Source organism: Bubalus bubalis, chromosome 8, assembly GCF_019923935.1.
Source record: "Bubalus bubalis isolate 160015118507 breed Murrah chromosome 8, NDDB_SH_1, whole genome shotgun sequence".
In the NCBI taxonomy this organism is placed as follows: Eukaryota; Metazoa; Chordata; class Mammalia; order Artiodactyla; family Bovidae; genus Bubalus; species Bubalus bubalis.
Window position 1 is genome coordinate 111572942 of NC_059164.1, and position 19187 is coordinate 111592128.

Here is a 19187-nt window from a genome sequence, read left to right on the forward strand (position 1 = left end):
TCCGTGGGTAAATGTTTTTCTTTCTCTTCGTGGCCTCTCCCTCCTCGGAATACCACGCCCAGAAATGCATTGACATTCTGATCGAGAAGGAGTATCTGGAGCGAGTGGACGGGGAGAAGGACACCTACAGCTACCTGGCCTAACCCGGGGGTCTGAGCACGGGCGCAGCCCCTCAGCCGCGGGGACGGCAGCCCCGAGCGCGGTGGCCGCGCCCCCGGACGCCCGCCTGGCCCCAGGCCCAGGCCCCGGGCGCGGGCTCGGGCCCCGGAGCTGCTCAGGACCGCCACACTTCACGTCTGTACATACGGACACCGACGCCATTTAACCTAATTTAAGACCGGAGGGGGTACCTCCCGCGCCGAGGGCTGCATGCGTCTGCATCCGGATCACCATTGGCCACGCGAGCCCCAGCTGCCGGCCGGGGCCCCTCGGAGGCCGGCAGTCCTGGAGAGCGGGTCTGGAGGGACCCACGTGTAATCTGCTATGAGAAAACCATTTGTATAGTGTGTTTCATTTTTTAATGTGTGAAAATAAAGAAAATTAAAGGATTTCTGTACAAGTCGCATTGGGTTTTTGTTTTAAGTTTTACTGATTTCTATCTGTAAATAAAAGATATAATGATTGTGCAAATGGGCCTCCCCTGGTGTCTTCCTGAGGCCCCGAGGTCCGCCCTGCCGAGAGGGAACACGTTTGAGCTTTGGCCGTCCAAGTTTGAGCTTGTTGCCTTCTCCTCCCGGAGGGTTTGCCTTCATTCCCCTGACTGCCTCCAGTGACCGACGCCCCGCAGCTTCTCTGCGGACCTTTGTGGTGCTGGCCAGGGTCAGCCAGTCGCCTTCTGGAAGGGTGGCCACGGGTCATGGGCGTTCGTCCGAGTCAGGCTCGGGCCACGTCCACACCAGCGCCTCCCTTTCGCCTCCAGCCCATTGTGACTCCTCGTCTGTGGTCCCGGGTGGTTGGCTTGCAGCCCCTGTGCAGTCACTTCCCAGCCTGAAGACAGAAGGAACAGCAGGCGGGAGCAGAAGGCCCGGGCTGGTTTAGTCTTTTGGGCTTCTTGGTCCATAGAAACTACACGCGGCTCTCCTGACCTGAGATGTGGGCATGCTTGTCAACACCTGTGCCGTCTCTACCTGCCCTGAGGCCTGCTTCTGAAAGCAAGGCCAGAGGAAGACACCCAAGCTACTATGTCCTTCCAGTTTTTTGGACCAATCTGGCACCTAACAGGTTAGTTTTTTTTAATTTAATGGTTAAACGGGTTATTAAAAGGAAGAAGAATAGACTTAAGCACTTATCTAACAGTTTCCATGTTTGTTTTAGTATATCTTCTTTTTTCTAACAGTCTTAAAAAGAGCCCCAGTGTATGAACCAGGCAAAAAGCAGTGCCCGCCCGCCCCACCCCCCCCGGAGAACCCCCACCCCCCAGAGCCTGTAGTGCCCTGGGGCTCCGAGGACCACCTAGAGACTGCCCTGCGAGTCCCCGGCTGGGAGTTGAGACCACAGCTCTGCTTTTCCTGCCAACAGTCCGCCTGCCCCTGGGACAGACGCGCTGTAAACCGCCACAGCCGCTGGCCGCCCTTGTATCTGACTCCCCGCAAGAGTAGGACGGTAAATTGCTTTTTTTTTTTAATTTTTATTGGAGTGGTTGATATACAACGTGTTAGCTTCCGGTGTACACCAAAATGATTCAGTTACCCGTGTTTCCACTCTTCTAGATTCTTCTCCATACAGGTCATTACAGCATGTTGAGTAGAGTTCCCTGTGCTATACAGGAGGTCCTTGTTAGTTATCTATTCTATATGTGGCAGTATGCATATGTCAGTCCCAATCTCCCAATTTATCCCCTCCCCTGCCTTACCCCATCTTCACCATAAATTTTCTACATCTGTAACTCTTATTTCTGTTTTGTAGATACATTCATTTGTACCTTTTTTTTTAGGATTTCCACATATGAATGATACTATATGGTGTGTCTTTTTCTGGCTTCACTTAGTGTGACAATCTTGAAGTCCGTCCGTATCGCTGCAGATGGCATTGTTTCCTTCTTTTTTACGTGACTGAATAATATTCCATCGTGTCTAGGTACCACAGCTTCTTTGTCTGTCCATTCACTGATGGACATCTAGGTTGCCTTCACGTCCAGCTACTGTAAGTAGCGCTTCAGTGACCACTGGAGTCCAGGTCCATGTTCAGATTATGGCTTTCCGCAGACACATGGCCAGGAGTGGGGTTGGCAGATCACATAATAAAGAGCTTCATGTTTTGTTTTGTTTTTTTAACTGAAGTACAATTGCTTTACAATATTGTGTTCGTTTCTGCTGCACAACAAAGTGAATCAGATATAGACGCCCTCCCTCTTGAGCTGTCCCCCAAACCCTCGCCCCGTCCCACCCCTCGAGCGAGGACCTCGGGGTCATCGCAGAGGATGCCGCGGCACGCCGTATGGCACAGCAGCTTCCCGCCAGCTGGCGGTTTCACACGGTAGTGTATCTGCGCTGATGCTCCTCTCAACTCATCCCACCCTCCCCTTCAAGAGAGGGGAGGGACCTCTTCATGAGACTTTACTTACGTCTCTCGAGTTCCTCCAGGATGGAGTGTCCTTGGTAAGACCAAGGACATCCGTGAGCAAAGGCGGACTGGAGGTGGGTGATGGGAGGTTCCCTGGACGTGCTCCCAACCCCAATCCCCTCACACTAGGTGAAAGTCCTGTTTAATGGATGTGGAATAAAAGGCAGTTCCAGACTCCGTGCCTTCATTCTGCAAACCACTTCCTAGCCTAACAAGAATGGCTGGGCCTCCAAACACAAGCCACGAGGGTTGAGTTCCCTGGCATCCAGCGAGCTGCATTTTTCAGAACTTCAATAGTAGCCTTCTGAGTCTGCCTAGGGGCTGATGCCCAGCCTCTGAAGGCTGCCTAGTGCCCAGGCCCTCTGGGAAGTTCACGCCCTGGGAGAGGGGTGGTGGATGGCAGCCTTGGCATAACCCACAGGGATTGGTCCACTGAAGGAAAGCTGTGTTCTGGGCAGTCGCTGTAGTGCTGCCCCCCCTGATGGAACCATCTCCTCTCTCCTAGGAGGGGGGCAGCAAGGCAGAGCCCAGGGCCAGGAGCCCCTCTCCCTGGGGCTGGGTTCTCAAGGGTCGAACCTCACGCCTGCCTAGAGGCAAACTGCCAGCAATCACCAGTCAGCGCCTTTGTAGGAGGCATCCAGGGACACCACAACAGGAGATACAGGGCTGAGAGGCACCCGAATTTAAAATATTTTTACTCAGTATTTTAAGATGGCCTACCTATTCATTGAGGTATCTTAATTTTCCTTCGGAAAAAAAAGATTTTGCCACACCTGAATGACTCATTTGAAGTAAATCCCTCTTAACTAAATCCTTAAAAAAAAAAAAGACCTTTTTTTTTTAAGGAATGGCAACAACTTGTCTGGGTGATTTGATTCTATACACATGAAACTCATCTCTTTAGAGGCAGAACAATGATTTGGTCAAGATAGGTGAGTACAGTTTTCCAAAACCTCTTTATGGAGCTTTGGTTCACATACAAAAGGCTGTGTGGCTTGGATGTGTTGGACCACTTCTCATCCCAGGTACTACACACACCCCTCCCTGGATCATTTGTAACAGAGGCCAAAGGAACAAGCAAGTGTTGATTTGAGCTTATTCTGATAAGAGCCCAAAGCCCATGCAACTTCCAACAGTGTGTGTGTGTGTGTGTGTGTGTGTGAGGCCAGAGGAACAAGCAAGTGTTGATTTGAGCTTATTCTGGTAAGAGCCCAAAGCCCATGCAACTTCCAACTGTTTGTGTGTGTGTGTGTGTGCGAGCACACACTTAGTTGTGTCTGACTCTGCAATCACATAAACTGTAGCTCACCAGGCTCCTCTGTTCATGCAGATTCTCCAGGCAAGAATACTGGAGTGGGTTGCCATGCCTTCCCCCAGGGGAACATTTCCAACCCAGGAATCAAACCAGGGTCTCCTGCATTGAAGGCAGATTCTTTACCAGCTGAGCCACCAGGGAAGCCCTCTAACGGAATACTTAGGTTCTTTCAAAATGTCGTTTGAAACCTTTCTTGACGACCTACCTACAAATCTAAAGTGGGCTTCCCTGGTGGCTCAGGAAGTTAAGAATCTGCCTGCAGTGCAGGAGACCTGGGTTCAATCCCTGGGTCCGGAAGATCCTACCTGCAACCTACAGATCTAAATGACACAATTTGTGAATTGATTTTTGGTGGTGGTGGGGCAGTTGAACACCTTGGGCAGAGGTGGGAATCCAGAATTGGAGTCATTGATTGGCAACACTGAAGTCGGGAGGTTGTGTGATCCAGACAATACTGAGAAATAGGAAGCAGTTTCTAGGTAGAGGATTACATTTTTAATAATCTTCAAAATGTTGATAATTTTGTCATGCAGAACGATGTGATGGCGCCTTCAAGTTAGCCTGTGGCACTTAGTTGGAGTCCAGGGTGCTGCCTGTACTTGGATGTCAGGACTGTGGTCAGACGTGTGGGTCTTCGTGACCACTGGGGAAAGGCTTAGGGACCACAGACACTGACCAGCTGGACAGCCTGTCGCTGGGCTCTTTCTCCTCAGTGGACAAGGTGTGATCTTCCTAAGCCATGGCAACCGTGACTGCATCCATATCCTGATGTGTATCCATCTCCTGATGTGGTCACTCATTCCACATAGCTCTTCTTGCTTCCCCGTTGGGGAACTAAACCCACCAGGCTCACACAATGTCAATTACTACCTTGGTGGGAGAGCGAGGGGAAAAAAGCACTTATTTAAACTTGGTGTTCTGTGTGAACTGAATACCTTGTGTCAAGCTCTTTCTCCCCCCGTTCCAGGTGAAGGCACGAGTCAAGCTGACGAGCTAAGGATGCTCTTGATCACACGGGATGTCACCATGGCTGCAGGCCAGGATTTCTGGTCAGGATCTCTGCGTCTGTGGTTCCTGGAGGTACGCTGCGTGTCGAGGAATGAAAGCCTGCCGTGCGAAGTGCACACACCGGGTGATGCTCCCAAGCCCTGCCCGCCATCGGGGAAGCTGCTGTCTTCTGCCGCCTCTGGGCCTCTGGTCACATGACGGGGAACAAACGGGCTTCACAGGGGCCGCGTGCCACGGGTGGCATGTGGCGACCGGGCAAGCTCGGGGGCAACTCTCCCTGAATTGGTCAGCGATGCCTCCTGGGTGGAGCATGGAGACCAGGGGTCTCAGCAGGTGGCAGGGAAGACGAGGGGACACAGGAGACGCACACGTGCAGTTTTTCTCTGCCAAAGCCAAGGGTAAATGAACTGTATCCCAGGACTCAGGTCAGAGGGCTTGTGCATTGAGGCAGCAGAAACCAGCCTCGTCCATGTTTGCATAACTGGAAAGGAAGTTGTTTTATCTGAGCTTCCCATTCATGTTACAAATCAGTGAAAACTTACTGAACGCTGCCGCCCTGGGTGCTCCTGCCACCGCCTGGCCTGAGGAGCAGCTCCCTGTTTCCCGGGACGGTAAGGGTGTTTCTTGCTCCTTCAAGATTTAGTAGTAGTCTGGTTGTCCCCGTCAGGTTTCTGAAGGGCTGTATCTAGTGGGATTTAGAGCTACATCCGTTCACAGGAATCTCCTGTCATTTTGGAGAATGAGGTTCAGAGGGTGGGCACCTGCAGGCCTCGGCACCAGGGACGCGCCCCGTGCACCCTGGTCTCGGATGCGAGCAGTGAACGCTACTGAGTCCCCGTCTCCTGGGCCAGTATGTGTGGTGTATATGGTAACATGTTTGCAGGAGTGTTAATTTGCCTAATACTGGCAATATGTGTTACACCCAGATTCCCAGGATGGCTTCTGACAAACCCAAGAGGTGAAATGTTTTTCCCATCACTCAATCCTTTTCTAAAATCAGCTGGGGAGGCGGTATAACAAATGACAAAGACAAGGAGAAGTTCAAGTATTCTTTATTCAAAGTTGAAAAATGTACCACACTGCATTATTGCAAAAATTCACTGGTACAAAACACTTTGCAGCTGGTGAGAAGGCAATAAAAAGTTGATTTTTTTAAACTCATTACTATAAATTATTCTTACAGTACTTTGCAAATTCAGAATTTCAAACTGCATTTTCCTTTTCTAAATCGCCCACAGTACTCGAGGTTCCTGAAGCTAAGGCCGCTGTTCCAAGAGGAGGGGGGAGGAGGTAGCACGCGTCAAGGGATCTCCATTTCTCTTTCGATGCCCACGTACTTCAGGGCGTCGGCCTGGCTGTATCTGAAACAGCGGGAGGAACAGTTGAGTGCCCTGCAGCGCGGGGTGAGACCCAGCCCGCTCAGCAAGGCACACACGAGCCCGTTACTGCTGCCTGCACAAAGGCGTCTTCGCAGAAGGGGTGCAAACATTCCAGTTGCAAAGGGGCCGAGCTGGACAGAACTGGCAATAACGCCCCTTCCCCAGCTAGCCCCCTGCCCCTGAAACCAACTGCCCGGGAAGGCAGGCCCGCAGCAGGGGGCAGTGTTGAGGCCAGACACAGGGAGCGCAGAGAACCTTAGTGAGCGGGCCAGAGCCAGCCACGGGCCCCTTGAAGCCAGGACAGCACAGAGGCAAGAAGAGAGATGCCTGTGACTCTTGCCACCGGCTGAGAGCCCTACAGGTCCCCCAAAAGGAAGGTGCTCCACCCAGCTGCTGCTCCTGGGAAGATCTGGGTTGGAAACAGCTCCACACAGGCCCCAGTTTAAGACAATTCTACACAGAACACCGAGCTTCTCGATGGGATGTACAGTCAGCCACAGAATTTGTTCAACTAAACATTCCTCTGACTATATTTAAATATTCTGTAACTTGTCCATTTTCCCCAGAACTTGACAGTATAAACTGCCAGCCAGATGCCCAGTGGCATAACCACCCCCCGGCAGCCTATGCTCAGCACCCTGATGGCAGGCACTGACCCTGAAGGTAAAAATGGAGCTTTCTGCGTTTCTTGAACTTCTAAAAAGCATGACATTATACTGGAAATGCCATTACCCAGCAGTACACCCTAGCTCCCAGCACTGCCCACGGCAAATCACCAGCCCCTGACGGAAGCCCAGCCCGGAGCCGGAAACCGGCCTCTGGCCAGAGCTCAGCATCCAGGCAGAAAAGCCCTCAGAGACTAGAAACCAACCTGTAATCGAAAAACAGCTCTTCACCAGTCTGGATGGCTCGCTTAGCAAAAATCCCTATCCTGTGATCGCCGTTGACCATCATGACTGCAAAGAGAGGCGTGGGGTCAAGGCACCGGTGACGACAGCCCAGGAGGGGAGCTGACGGTCAGGTAAGGCGCCCAGAACCTCTCCCAACGCCCTGCGGGGACTCCACCCGCCTCGGAGCACTTACCTTTTGCATAGCAGTTGGGATTTACTGAGTGATTTGCAAAACGAATCTTGTTACCCTTGCGGGTTGCATCCACCACAAAATCTAGAGAAAAAAATAAGCATAACCCAGCAAACAGTTTTAAATCAATAAACACAAGGTTATTGTGATTCTGTAAAAATATAAGTGGTTATTTTCTTTAGAGTTTGCCTTCAAAAGCAAATAAATCTTTCAACCTGGTTCACTGGGTAAGAAATGACCTCTGGAAGAAAATGCTGTCCTAGGTTAAAATGAAATTCTTCCCAACATCATAAATAATGTTTCTTCAAATTCTTTTTTTTCATGTTACTGGTTATGGAACACGCAGACCACTTGTTCCCACTGGTTTTAGTGGCGAGACCCCCGGAGAAGCACCAGTGTGCTACTGACTGACCCGACGCCTTCCCCCAGGATCAGGGTCTGCATGCGCGCGTCCCCATCCGTCCTCGGGACCCCCAGGGAAGCTGAGGAGGTGCTTCACAGGGCGGGGCTCCCCTCCCAGGAGAGAGGCACCGACTGGTAGCCATGGCAGGAGGGACGCAGGAGGAGAGCCAGGCTGTGGAGCCAAGGACGGCTCAGAGCCCAGGGCCGCTGCAGCCCCTCCCTGCAACACAGAACCCCCGAGCACTGCAGGACCGCCCAGTCCACGCGTTACACTCCTCCAACCTGGGGGCAAGTCTCTCAGTCGTGTCCAATTCTTTGTGACCCCATGGACTGTAGCCCCCCAGGCTCCTCTGTCCAGGGAATTCTCCAGGCAAGAGCACTGGAGTGGGTACCATTTCCTTCACCAGGGGATCTTCCCGACCCAGGGATCGAACCCACATCTCCTTCATTGGAGGTGGATTCTTTACCATCTGAGCCACCAGAGAAGCTCGAGAATACTGGAGTGGATTGCCTTTCCCTTCTCCCAGGGATCTTCCCAACCCAGGGATTGAACCCAGGTCTCCCACACTCCAGGTGGATTCTTTACCATCTGAGCCACCAGGGACGCCCTCCAGCAAATAGCCTGTTCCTAAGCCCAGCCCCCTTCAAACAGCTGACACCGGGGACCCCTCGTGTCATCTCTGCTGCTTCAGCCCCTGGAGGGACCTGAGGTGCGACCTGGGAACCAGAGAGACGCTGACCCCGCAGCGTACCGTTGTTCAAGTTGAATAGAAAGCTGCACATGTACTTGTCATACACTTTCCCTCTTCTGTCTGCTTCATCTTGAGAAATAATCTGGAAAGACAGACACGGGGTGAGGTGATTCACGATCAGGTTAGCCTGGCAGAACACACCCAGCTTGTCTGGAACGTTCGGGACCTTGATGACACTCAACAGAGGGTCATTGGCCAATTTCTCTGTCAGAGAACAGTGGTGTTTTAAGGACTCTGACTTAGAAATACTTCCACAGCTTTAAAGTAACTGCCTGGAGAACGTGAGTAACTTTAGTCTTTTTTACTTAGTACAAAATGCAGCCAGCCCCAGGGTTTACCCTAACTTAACCTAGAAAGGATGCTTTAGTTTAACAGTTAGGCTACAGATGAAATAGGAGAGACTCGTCGTTGTAAAGTTCTTGTTCTCCCCCTCATTCCCAGGTGATAAAAAGCTGACTGTGACAAGGACTGAAGCGGTGTAGCTTCCAAGCAAACCAAACCCACAAGTCTAAGCTAAAAAAGCATTTATATTCCTCTCTAATCAAACCCAGTGGACCTGCCCAATGAAAATCAGTCCAAAGCATATTACAGGTGACACCACGTGAGCACAGTGGCCACGCCACTGTCTGCGACTGACTGGGGGGCCCGGCCTTACCTCTCCACAGTATTCAGAGATGAATTCATTTTTCTGTACAGGATCTTTGATGAAGATCCCCCAGCCTGCGACATCAGACGGTGCCAACAGTAAATGCTAGAGAAAAAACACAATCGTAATCAAAGGAGAACGCGGCTGGACAGATTAGACCACAGGATGAACCGGGGTGACTCAGACACAGAGGGGTGTGGGGATCAGCGTCCCCTGTGTGACCAGAGGAGCCGACAAGCTGCAGAAGCCACGTTTTGTTTTTTTGTAAACCCAGTACAGAGCCTGAGTGTCTGCCTCACAAGGAAACGGTGTCACCTGAGCTGGTGGCCCTGAGCTGGTCCGCATGTGCGTCCCCAGCCGCCCTCAGCCTTGACTCCCCGACTCCACCGGCAGCTTCACAGGCCGCCTGCCCCCCCCCCACCTCCCCCGGGCCAGTCGCCGCCCCTCCTGGTGGGTCACTAGCCTTTTTTCCCCCCAAAGCGCTGTCCCTCCTTACAGGGCACAGTTCCACAGCCCTTCATGACAGCACAGAACCCCAGGGGCCAGCACTCTTGTGCTCAGCAAGATGATCACCGCCGTCAATTTGACAGATAGACCGTGTTTGGGAACTAAGCCCGACTATCATGCTTTCATTCCACATTTCTTATGTCTTTAAAGGAGACTCCCTGATGCCCAGGTTCCTGAGCTGTGCTTGACCTGGCCTATGCTCCCCTGTCAGGGCAATTAACCAAGTGCCTCCTTGACCAGCAAGATACTGTTAAGTAAATGAAACCTAATTGGTAAAAAAAATATCTACACAGTTTTCTGTTTGAGGAGGTAAAAGATGTCCAGAAAGATGACAAAGGAGGGTTTTGTTGTACAAGAGAGGAGGTTTGGGACTGGGGGGGGGGGATGAAAAGTTTTCAGGGCTGAATGGGGGTCCATGGGAAACGCTGGCCTCACTGTGACGTGAGGACCTAGAGTGAAACCATCTGAATGCCTGCCAACACCACAGACAAAAAAGTAAAGCCGGCTCCATACACGATTTCTGGCAGAGGCGCCAGGATTCCTGACGACAGTGCCATCTCGGTTACGCTGCTCGCTAAGTCAGGACCCTAGGAGCTGACTACGCTGCACGCAGCACAGGGTCTGGGGCTGAATGCCGGCTCAGGGCCCGGCTCCTCTCCTTCTGAGTCTCAGAACTCTGGGCTTAATGATTATTCCTAATTCAGAGTCTGGACGACAAAGCAGTTAACACACAGAGCACTCAGATCAGCTCGGTCCCTCAGTCGTGTCTTTGCGACCCCATGGACTGCAGCACGCCAGGCCTCCCTGTCCATCACCAGCAAACTTCTGTCCATCGAGTCGGGGATGCCAACCAACCATCTCATCCTCTGTCCCTTCTCCTGCCCTCAACCTTTCCCACCATCAGGGTCATCTCCAATGACAGGTCTTTTTCACGGTCATCGCCTCCCCTAAAAAACTAAGCTAACTAACCTAGAATGTGCTGTGAGTTTCTTATGCTCAGCAACAAACCCCCTGGTTGGGACAGTTAGTCCCTCCCTGTAGCGCCCGCTCCTACCTTCTTGGAGCCCCGCTGGATGCTGCAGTTCTTGCAGGACACGTTCTTGCTGTCCCAGTGGTCGGCCGCGCCGCAGGTGAGACAGAGGTCGGGGTCGCACTCGCGGACGGCCAGGTAGCACGGGCACTGCTTGGTGTTGCATTGGGCTTTGCAGCGGCAGCCGGGAAAGCGGTTCTGACCTTCAGAGAGACGCCTCCGTCAGGTGAGAACCGCCCGAAGGCGCCGCTGGAGCTGGGCGCTGGGCCCTCAGGGCCCCTTACTCTCCCACCGTCGTCACACGGGCGAGGGAAGTGAGAGGAACATCAGAGCCATCCACAGGGACACCGACCGCCGCCTTCCTGCTTCGCCACGGGCGTGAGAGGCGGTCTGCGTACTTACAGTGCGGCGATCGTGCATGCGGGGAGGCGGGCTCCGGACCGCGCGGCACCCAGGGCTCTAGGGGCCTCCCTGGTGCCCAGGCTTCAGTGCACAACTGCCGTTCTCACCCAGAAGCGACTACATTCCTTCAAGAGCTGACCCACTAACTCGTGAGAATCTCTAGTGTCCGGAAAGTACCGGGGAGCCATTTCTAGATTTGCCTTCCATTCTGTGCCAACTTTACTATGATTTAAAAGTTAAAATGATCAAAGACAATACAAAGCTCTTTTAATCCATGCCGGCCTCACCTGCCCGCCTACCTGCCTCAGCCAGGCAGACTGGCTGGGCTCCACACAGGCTTGTGGCATGAGTTTCCCAAAGGAAACACCACAGGGGTTGCCATGATGCCCTCGTGTTGACTGAAGTTAGCTTTAAATTCCTGACCAACAGTCAATTTAATTCTCACGCAATGACATCAAGACAACAAGTACTTACACTCTGAACTACACTGACAAAATTTTTCACAAAAATTCTGTGCTATCACACAAGGGCACGAGCTGTCGCAAGGCTGCCGCGGGTGGTCACAGGGTTGATAGTTGTAAACATGGTTGGAGGAGCCGTCTGCACAGACAAGAGCACGCGTCAGTCCCGGAAGCCGGAGGCGACCACACGCCCGACAGGCACACGTTCCCCCCGCGACCCGAGCGCCGGGGGCTGTCCTCGCCGTGTCCACCTCACGCTCCCGTCTACACGCCCCCCGCCCGCCAAGAGCCAGGGAGCCCCCAGGCCCTGTCACACCTCAGTCAGGCTCCCAGAGTTCTCCTCTAGCCAACAGATGGCCTCCTTCTAAACTGGTTTAATGCACAAAGTCAGGTCTATCTGAACATCCCAAACTCTAATCCAGTTACTATTCTAAGACACGTGAGGAGGAGACAGCGAGTTAATAAGGAAGCTGAATGGAAAGACACTAACCCTTCTTCAGCTGGATCTTTCTGCAGTGTGCGGCCCACAACCTGCAAAACACAAACGACAACACCCTCGTGACCTGGGCGCACGTGGAGCAGCCAGCCCGCCATGTGCCGCGGTTTGTTCTCTGTGGAGGGTACTGACACAGCACACTCTAATTTCTGGAATCTTTAATCATTTCAATTCAGCTATCTGGGCATAAATAAATAATGCAAACAAAAAATGCAAAAGTATCCACTAAAGCTAAATATTACTTATCAAAGAAATGTAATATGAACATGCAGACGATTTCTGAGGTATAATCTAAGTGTTCCCTTACCCAACACCCAGCTCTGCTTCTCTCTAAAAAGCCTGGAGGTTACAACAGCGCGTCCGGGCACTTTTCATGTCTGTGCGCAGGCCTCGGCCTGCTGCCCTCACCGCACCATCACTCGCTCCGCCGGGCTGACAGCGGGGTGGCCATGAAGAGTATCTGAGTCAATGCCACACGCCCGGCACACTCGGGCTCTGGTGTGGAAACTGGCTCTGGAGCTCACAGGCTCCCAAGGTAATGCTCGTGCCTTTACTGCAGAGACTACCAAACAGTTCTCCGAAATGAAAATGTAACCTTGACTATGACTCAACACACCAAACCTACGGACAGCCGCTGGGTCTCAGAAAAATGGCAGCAACAGCCCAGGGAAGCCAGCCAGGCCGGCCCGGCCTCCCCCCACCGCGCGCTCACCGGTGTTTCCTCTTCTTCTTTCGGGGAGGAGTGTCCACGTCCTCGGCGGGGGCCGGTGCGATGACACTGGATTCTTTGACTCGAAACTCATACACCTGGCAGGAGGCACAGCCACATTCCATGAGGACCGTCTGTGTGAGCAACCAGTCTCCTGCCCATTCCCACACACTACTTTGTCCCGTGGCGCTGCTGCGGTTACTCTCTATTCAAGTCACGAGTCAAAGTCGCTCCGTCATGTCCAGCTGTTGGCGACCCCATGGACTAAACAGCCCATGGATTCTCCAGGCCAGAATACTAGAGTGGGTAGCCCTTCCCCTCTCCAGGGGATCTTCCTGACCCAGGGATGGAACCCAGGTCTCCCGCATTGCAGGATTCTTTACCAGCTTAGCTACCAGGGAAGCCCAAGAGTCACAAGGCTACATCTAAATTCTGGGTTTCTGAAACCCACCACCACCTGCCTGTAGCATCTCTTTCAGTTCCCTCTCAGTGAGGAAAAAAAATCCTTTTCACATGAACAGGAACTTAATAACCAGGAATGTTCCTAGGTTTGGACAGTGACCACATACTCATCCATCTGAAGATTTCTGCTGTTGGCTTTCTCAGCCACGCTCACCTGTCGACATGTTTTGGTCCCGATGAGCCTGGCGATGGCACAGAAATTGTCATAGTAGGTGCCAATGAGGACCCTGAACATGGAGGCCTCAGCGCCACTCCACTCCACATTCTCGGGGGGCTCCGTGTTGGGCTTCATTTTTATTGGCGTTTGACACCGAGAATTCGCTTCTACAAAACCAAAGTTAATAGGCATTGCTCAAGAAGTGGCAAGTGAAGAAAGGCAGGGAGGGAGGCATGGAATGGCAGTTAGAGAACGGTATTAGGACGCAGAGCTTCGGTGTGCTTCAGAAAACAGGCAGTGAGTCATATGAGAATACACTGAGGCTAGAAACTATCAGGAAGCTTTTCCCTGTAGAGACATGAGAACGGGCTCCCCTGAACAGTCTCCTAAAATGAGAGCAGACAGGGTTCCACGACTGCTGTTCACGGTAGGACGCCAAGGGCTGAAAGGACAACCGGGAACGCACTAGTCAGGAGTTGGGCTGCCTTCTCCCAACCAGCGCCACCCACCCCCAGACCATCAAGAACGGTCACCTGAATGATCAGATTTCTTTACGCGCTGCCTGACAAACTGGCAAAAGGAAAACAAAAACCCAGAGTGTGAGAATACACTGGATCATCAACCTTCAAATAACCCACACGGACACCACCACAGGCGAGCACTGGGTGCAGGGTGAAGACAGCAGGAGGGAGCCCCCAGCCCTGCTCCTGGGTGTCTCACCGCGCTGGAAACTGACGGCTCAGCAGAGCCCCCAGCGCAGCGCGGACCGAAGCAGCCCGGAGCCCCGCAAGCAGCAGGGGCCCGGCCACAGCCTCACCCGAGGAGCTCGAGGTCTCGTCCTTCTTCTCCTCCTCGTCCTTGTCGTTGCTCTCCCCGCCAGTCTCGGCCCCCGCCTCCCGGTCGCTGTCCGTGTCCTTCGACTCCAGCACGTTGATGGTGGGGGTACTGGGCCTGCTGCTGTTGTTGGGAAGCCGGCCTCTCCGGCGGCCCCCCGGGCGCTTCGGGGGGGTCTTGATCCGCTCGGCGGTGAGGGCCGCAGCGAACTCCTTCGCTCCCTCCTACAACAGCAAGAGCGGAGACATCAAAGTCAAGTTCTACAGCTCGTTCCGGCAGAGGAGGAAGAAAAGGATTGGGTAAGCATGTTAGTCAAACTTATCAGTATCTGCTTTTCACAGGCAGTCACATCTAAAGACAATCATTTTCCTATCTGCTTTCCATGGTTTGAAGATTTGAGAAAGATAGATACGGCTTCTACAAACTCAGGCAAGACAGTTCTGTATTAACTGAGATTAGGAGTTAAAATACAGAATATACTTTAGGAAACAGTCTATTTAAAAGTGAACTTTAAGAGGAGTCATACGCCCAGTGTGCATCTAAAGTCAGCCTCTCCTATCTCAGGACTTCTTAAGCTAGCACTCGCTTATCTATGGTAGCATTTGAAGTATACAAGAAGAATACAAGACGTACACATGCTCCATCCGGCCCTTTTCTGCCCCTTTTTTTCCTGTGAGGGATGCACAGCCCCAGGAAGACATGAAAGGACCTTGAGGGACAGGCAGTGAGGGTCAGTCTGTGTTGCCAGGTGCAATAACCCCGTCTCGGAAAGTACACAACAATGGTAAGAGCACGGATTATAGAGACCACAGACACACTTTACATGAGCCAAATAAAATGCTGCCTTGTAAAGAATATTATACAACAGTGCTCAAGAATTCCATTTTTAGTGGCAATAGAAGGGAGAAGTTTGAGAGCAGCCAACAGTTTTATACTTCATTCTACAAAAACCAAATTGCTTAAAAATAGGATACCTTCTGTAGGTGCCATTCAATGAATCTTCTGTCCAAAATCCAACAGGCAATATATACCCACTTAGTTCCTAGGTAGGAGTGGCTTGGTTCAAAGAGGGGAAATGGTAAAAATAAGATAGTACCCATAAAAAACAACTTTTCTACCTCATATTTTCCTAAACCCTTACCTTCTCTCCATCATTACAAAAAAAAAAAAAAAAAAAAAAAAAAAAAACACCACACACACACCCCTCATCTCTGGGAGCTACATATAATGCACTAAACTACAGCAGGTCTGCAGTTCACAGAAGGGCGATGGCTCTGAGCAAGGCTCGGAAACTTCTGTGCTTCTGGGGTTTGGGCGGGCTCTCTGTGCTTCCCAAGCTCTAAGGTTGGTGGAAGGCACGAGAGTCTCGGACCCTAAAGACCTGCACACACTGCTGAAGAGACTAACGCTGGTAAAGAATAACGCAAGACAAAGGACTAGGATGTGTAGCAGGTACGAGCTCCCGAGAAACGCGGCTGAGAAGCCTCCGCCTATTGTATGGCCAATAACAGTACGGGAACGACAGCTTACCGCTGACTTCACAGACCTCATGAAAATTCAAAATTCAGACTTCTCCACTCCCTCCAGAACCCCCCGCACGTGCTTACCAAGTGCTGGTAACAGTGGGGGCCACAAGGCTTGTTGTCGAGGGCCGTCTCTGTGTTCTTCCGCTTGTAAGTGTTGGGTGTTGCATGAAAAGCTGCAAAATAAACAGAAAGCATCCAAACATAAAGCAAAATAGTTACTTTTTCATTCCTCCTGTTCCAAAGGAAAAAGTCAAGTATCCATCATCACACTTGTGCTAACACATGGCTCACATTCTGGAACTTCCTTCAGGCTCACTGCATACTCACCATGTATTTTCCTCAGCTCTCCCCCAGAACACCTGAGCTCTAATTATAAACATTTACTTGAGTCTTTAATGTCTCCATAGAAACAACTGATGTATCCTCTACACAGAAATCAGTTTCCTCTTTTCACCAGAAGAATCCTGACATCTACAACTTATCGATTTCTAAAGAAAGGTCAGCCCCTAGCTTGTCAAATGGGGGAATAGACTGGGACACCGCTTGTTAAAAACCTGGGTTCAAAGACAGTGAGGACAGCCTTGGAATTCTACAAGTCAGCTTCTACGAATCACACACAATTCAAGAACCCGGGGGAGCCTGCAGTCAGCACTTCTGCAGGGAAAAGTAGTAGTCAGGTAAAACAGCTTTGGCAAGATATAGTGTTTGAAACTTAAGATGCCCAAATAACATACCAAAGAGACTCACACTCCAGCACACTGGCGCCCTAACCAAGTACGAAAGCACAGCAACCCAACTGTGACAACCTGGGATGCTGGCTTCCAGAGAACAAAGGCAAAGACCAGAAACGCCCTACCCAGAATCACACACAATGAGAAGTAATGTGGATAAAAATAAGCGACAGATTCATGAAATAAATCATTCCAAAATATATATGTAAGAAGCCATACTTCTATCCATAGAACCTAAATAGGAAATGACAAAAGACTGATGAGGAAAAGAAGAGAAAGGAAAAACGAACAAAGTTATGCTTTTACACTGGAAATTCAAGGCTCAGGTCCCATGTCAAGTATGTGAGTTGCTTTTTCCAGGAACAAGACTCTGATACCATGTGACTGATTTCACCCTGGACCCTTTAGGTGAGGGCCCCTAAAATGTCAACACAAAGGCTGAGCACATGGAAGGTAAAGGCCATGTAAAGGGAAGGAGCTACATCAGTCCAGACACAAGGTCATCATGAGACGAAGGCACATGCGGGCTTTGAGCCTGGATGTCTCCTCCAGTATGCGCTAGGTTTACAGACTGATATTTGGCCGCAGTTCACGAAAGAAGACATACACGTGTCTGTACACCCACATGTACACACACTCTGGTCTTGAGAGAGAAGGTGTCACTAAGTCAGGACCAAGTGACAGTAGATGGAGTCACAAAAGAGCCGGACACGACTTAGCGACCGAACAACAAAGAACAGCAGCAACAATCATTTTACTTGAGCTACGGAAGAAAATCTGAAAGGAAATTAAAGAACAAAAGGAGAGTTATCAGACAGTTAGATAGAACCCTTACTTTAAAATGTGAGTTTTACCTTAGGTAATATAAATTTAATGAGATTCCAATAAACACACCTAGCCTCTTTTTAATTTGGACAAACTGATTCTAAAATTTACATAGAAAAACGAGAATGGCCAGGAGATCTCTGAATAACACCCCCCAGACAGACAGCCTCAAGGAACAGGACCCTGGAATCAGAAGCAGAGCCCAGCCCCTGTGCTGACCAGGACCGACGGCAGCTCAGGGCAGCCCCAGAGGGACCTGCAGACAACGGTGGGGAAACAGCAGCCCTGGAGGTGGGAGGGTGAGCTGGGGCCAAAATCCTGACAGAGCAAATGCCAAATGGATCAAAGGGAGAGATGTTTTTAAAAAAAATGTCTAAAACGTACTAAGGAAAAAGGTGAGACAGAGACACCCTTTAAAAGCTTGGAGTAGGGAAAGCCAAATGATAGATTTAACTATTTCTAAATGTTTTGTTTTGTTTTTTAAGTTTGCTACGGGATTTTTACCAAACTGGAAAAAAAAAACAAAACACTGCAACTCATCACAAAAAAAACCTAATTCCCTGACTATATAAAGAACTTCAAGATATCAAAAAGACCACCAAAGCCAAAAGGATAAAAATAGTTCAGAGAAAATAAAACACAAATCTCTTAATCATGTAGAGAAATGCAAATTACATTGTGCTAGAAACCATTTTACTGATTCGGTCAGTAAGACCAAAGTCTGTTGTCTAACACACTCCAGCGGCCGGCTCGGGGGAAGCCAGCCGTGCCGCTCTGCTGACGGAGCTTTAACCTGGCAGATGCCCCCATACAGCAGGCTGCTGGGCAGTGCCTGGGCACAGCGGCCCAGGTTAACCCGCGCTCGCGCGGAGAACACGCGAGCCCGCCCCGCAGGGCAATTCACCGCGCGCCGTTCCCCTAAGTGCTGGCCTTCGGGGACAGGGTCTGACACGGGCAAGGACGGTGCAGCTGTCCAGACAGGAATGAATCTGCAAACCTGAGTTCAGACGGGGAAAGCCTGAGCACGACGGCACCACGTGAACAGGGTTGCTGGAAAAAGAACGTGTATGTACAATATCTGCCGGAAAAAACTACAAAAAGACAGAAGAACTAGAGGCGGAAGTAGTTCCCTTACAAGGGAGTGAGGACGGGGGCGGGAGGTGGGAGACTTTCCTGGACAGCTTTGAATGCTATTCTGAAATACACGCATGTGAAGGATGATTTAAAAAAATAACAATAGCTAAAAACACAAGCCAGGTGCTAATTATTTGAAGTATTTTGCACACAGTAATAAATTTAATCCTCAAGACTGTGTTATCTCCATCATACAAAGAACAAAAAGCACAAAATGCTATATTTAACAGGTATGTTTAGTCATTTATTTAATGACTTCTTTTACCCAAGAAAAACATACAGTGTGTGATCTTTTGACAGAGTCAGTGTAAAGCGGCGAGCACCTGTAGAACTGTTAGCGCTGCACTGGGGGGAACGAGGGGGAGCAGGAGGCACAGCAGCGCGCAGCACACCCGTCAGGCCAGGGAGGCCGGGCTCAGCACAGCCCCCGGCTCGTCCTCTCCCCAGCCCTCTCCCAGACGGCATGAGGAGCAGGCTCAAGGTTCATCCAAATCACTCAAAACTGGAAGAGCACAAGACAATAACTCCCGTGATAATGTTTAAAAGGAGTATCCTCCTACCTTGGCTCATTTGTACAACAAAAAGGGTTATCACATGCTATAGCTGTCAACAAGTTGAACGTTCCACTGATTACAAGAAGGGCGCCTACCAATTTTCTTGCTATAGTGATATCTGAATGCAATTTATGGTATTCTTAAGTAAGAACTGGACAGTATTTTATAAAATGATCATGTGTAAGAAAAGGGGAATTAAATGCAATTCAAGACAA

The 19187-nt window shown here is 50.8% G+C and overlaps 2 protein-coding genes across 12 annotated transcripts in view; one reads left to right on the top strand and one right to left on the bottom strand.

Moving 5' to 3' along the window:
* CUL1 (cullin 1) overlaps positions 1 to 556 on the top strand; it is an 89303-nt gene extending 88747 nt beyond the window's left edge. For all 3 annotated transcript variants that reach the window (XM_006070125.3, XM_025291742.2, XM_025291743.2), the window contains exon 22: positions 63 to 556. In XM_006070125.3, coding sequence (XP_006070187.1) covers positions 63 to 143 — 81 coding nt within the window. In that variant the 3' untranslated portion in view covers positions 144 to 556. The remainder of the gene's footprint in view (positions 1 to 62) is intronic.
* Positions 557 to 5921: 5365 nt separating this feature from the next.
* Positions 5922 to 19187, bottom strand: part of EZH2 (enhancer of zeste 2 polycomb repressive complex 2 subunit) — a 56575-nt gene continuing 43309 nt past the window's right edge. For 7 of the 9 annotated variants that reach the window (XM_025291747.3, XM_025291746.3, XM_025291748.3 and 4 more), the window contains 12 exons: positions 15810 to 15901; positions 14186 to 14426; positions 13366 to 13535; positions 12753 to 12847; positions 12035 to 12075; positions 11558 to 11683; positions 10706 to 10884; positions 9154 to 9249; positions 8499 to 8580; positions 7348 to 7428; positions 7136 to 7220; positions 5922 to 6246 (listed from right to left, as the gene is read on the bottom strand). In XM_025291747.3, coding sequence (XP_025147532.1) covers positions 6186 to 6246; positions 7136 to 7220; positions 7348 to 7428; positions 8499 to 8580; positions 9154 to 9249; positions 10706 to 10884; positions 11558 to 11683; positions 12035 to 12075; positions 12753 to 12847; positions 13366 to 13535; positions 14186 to 14426; positions 15810 to 15901 — 1349 coding nt within the window. In that variant the 3' untranslated portion in view covers positions 5922 to 6185. The remainder of the gene's footprint in view (positions 6247 to 7135; positions 7221 to 7347; positions 7429 to 8498; positions 8581 to 9153; positions 9250 to 10705; positions 10885 to 11557; positions 11684 to 12034; positions 12076 to 12752; positions 12848 to 13365; positions 13536 to 14185; positions 14427 to 15809; positions 15902 to 19187) is intronic. The other 2 variants (XM_025291749.3, XM_025291750.3) reach the window with 1 other exon arrangement.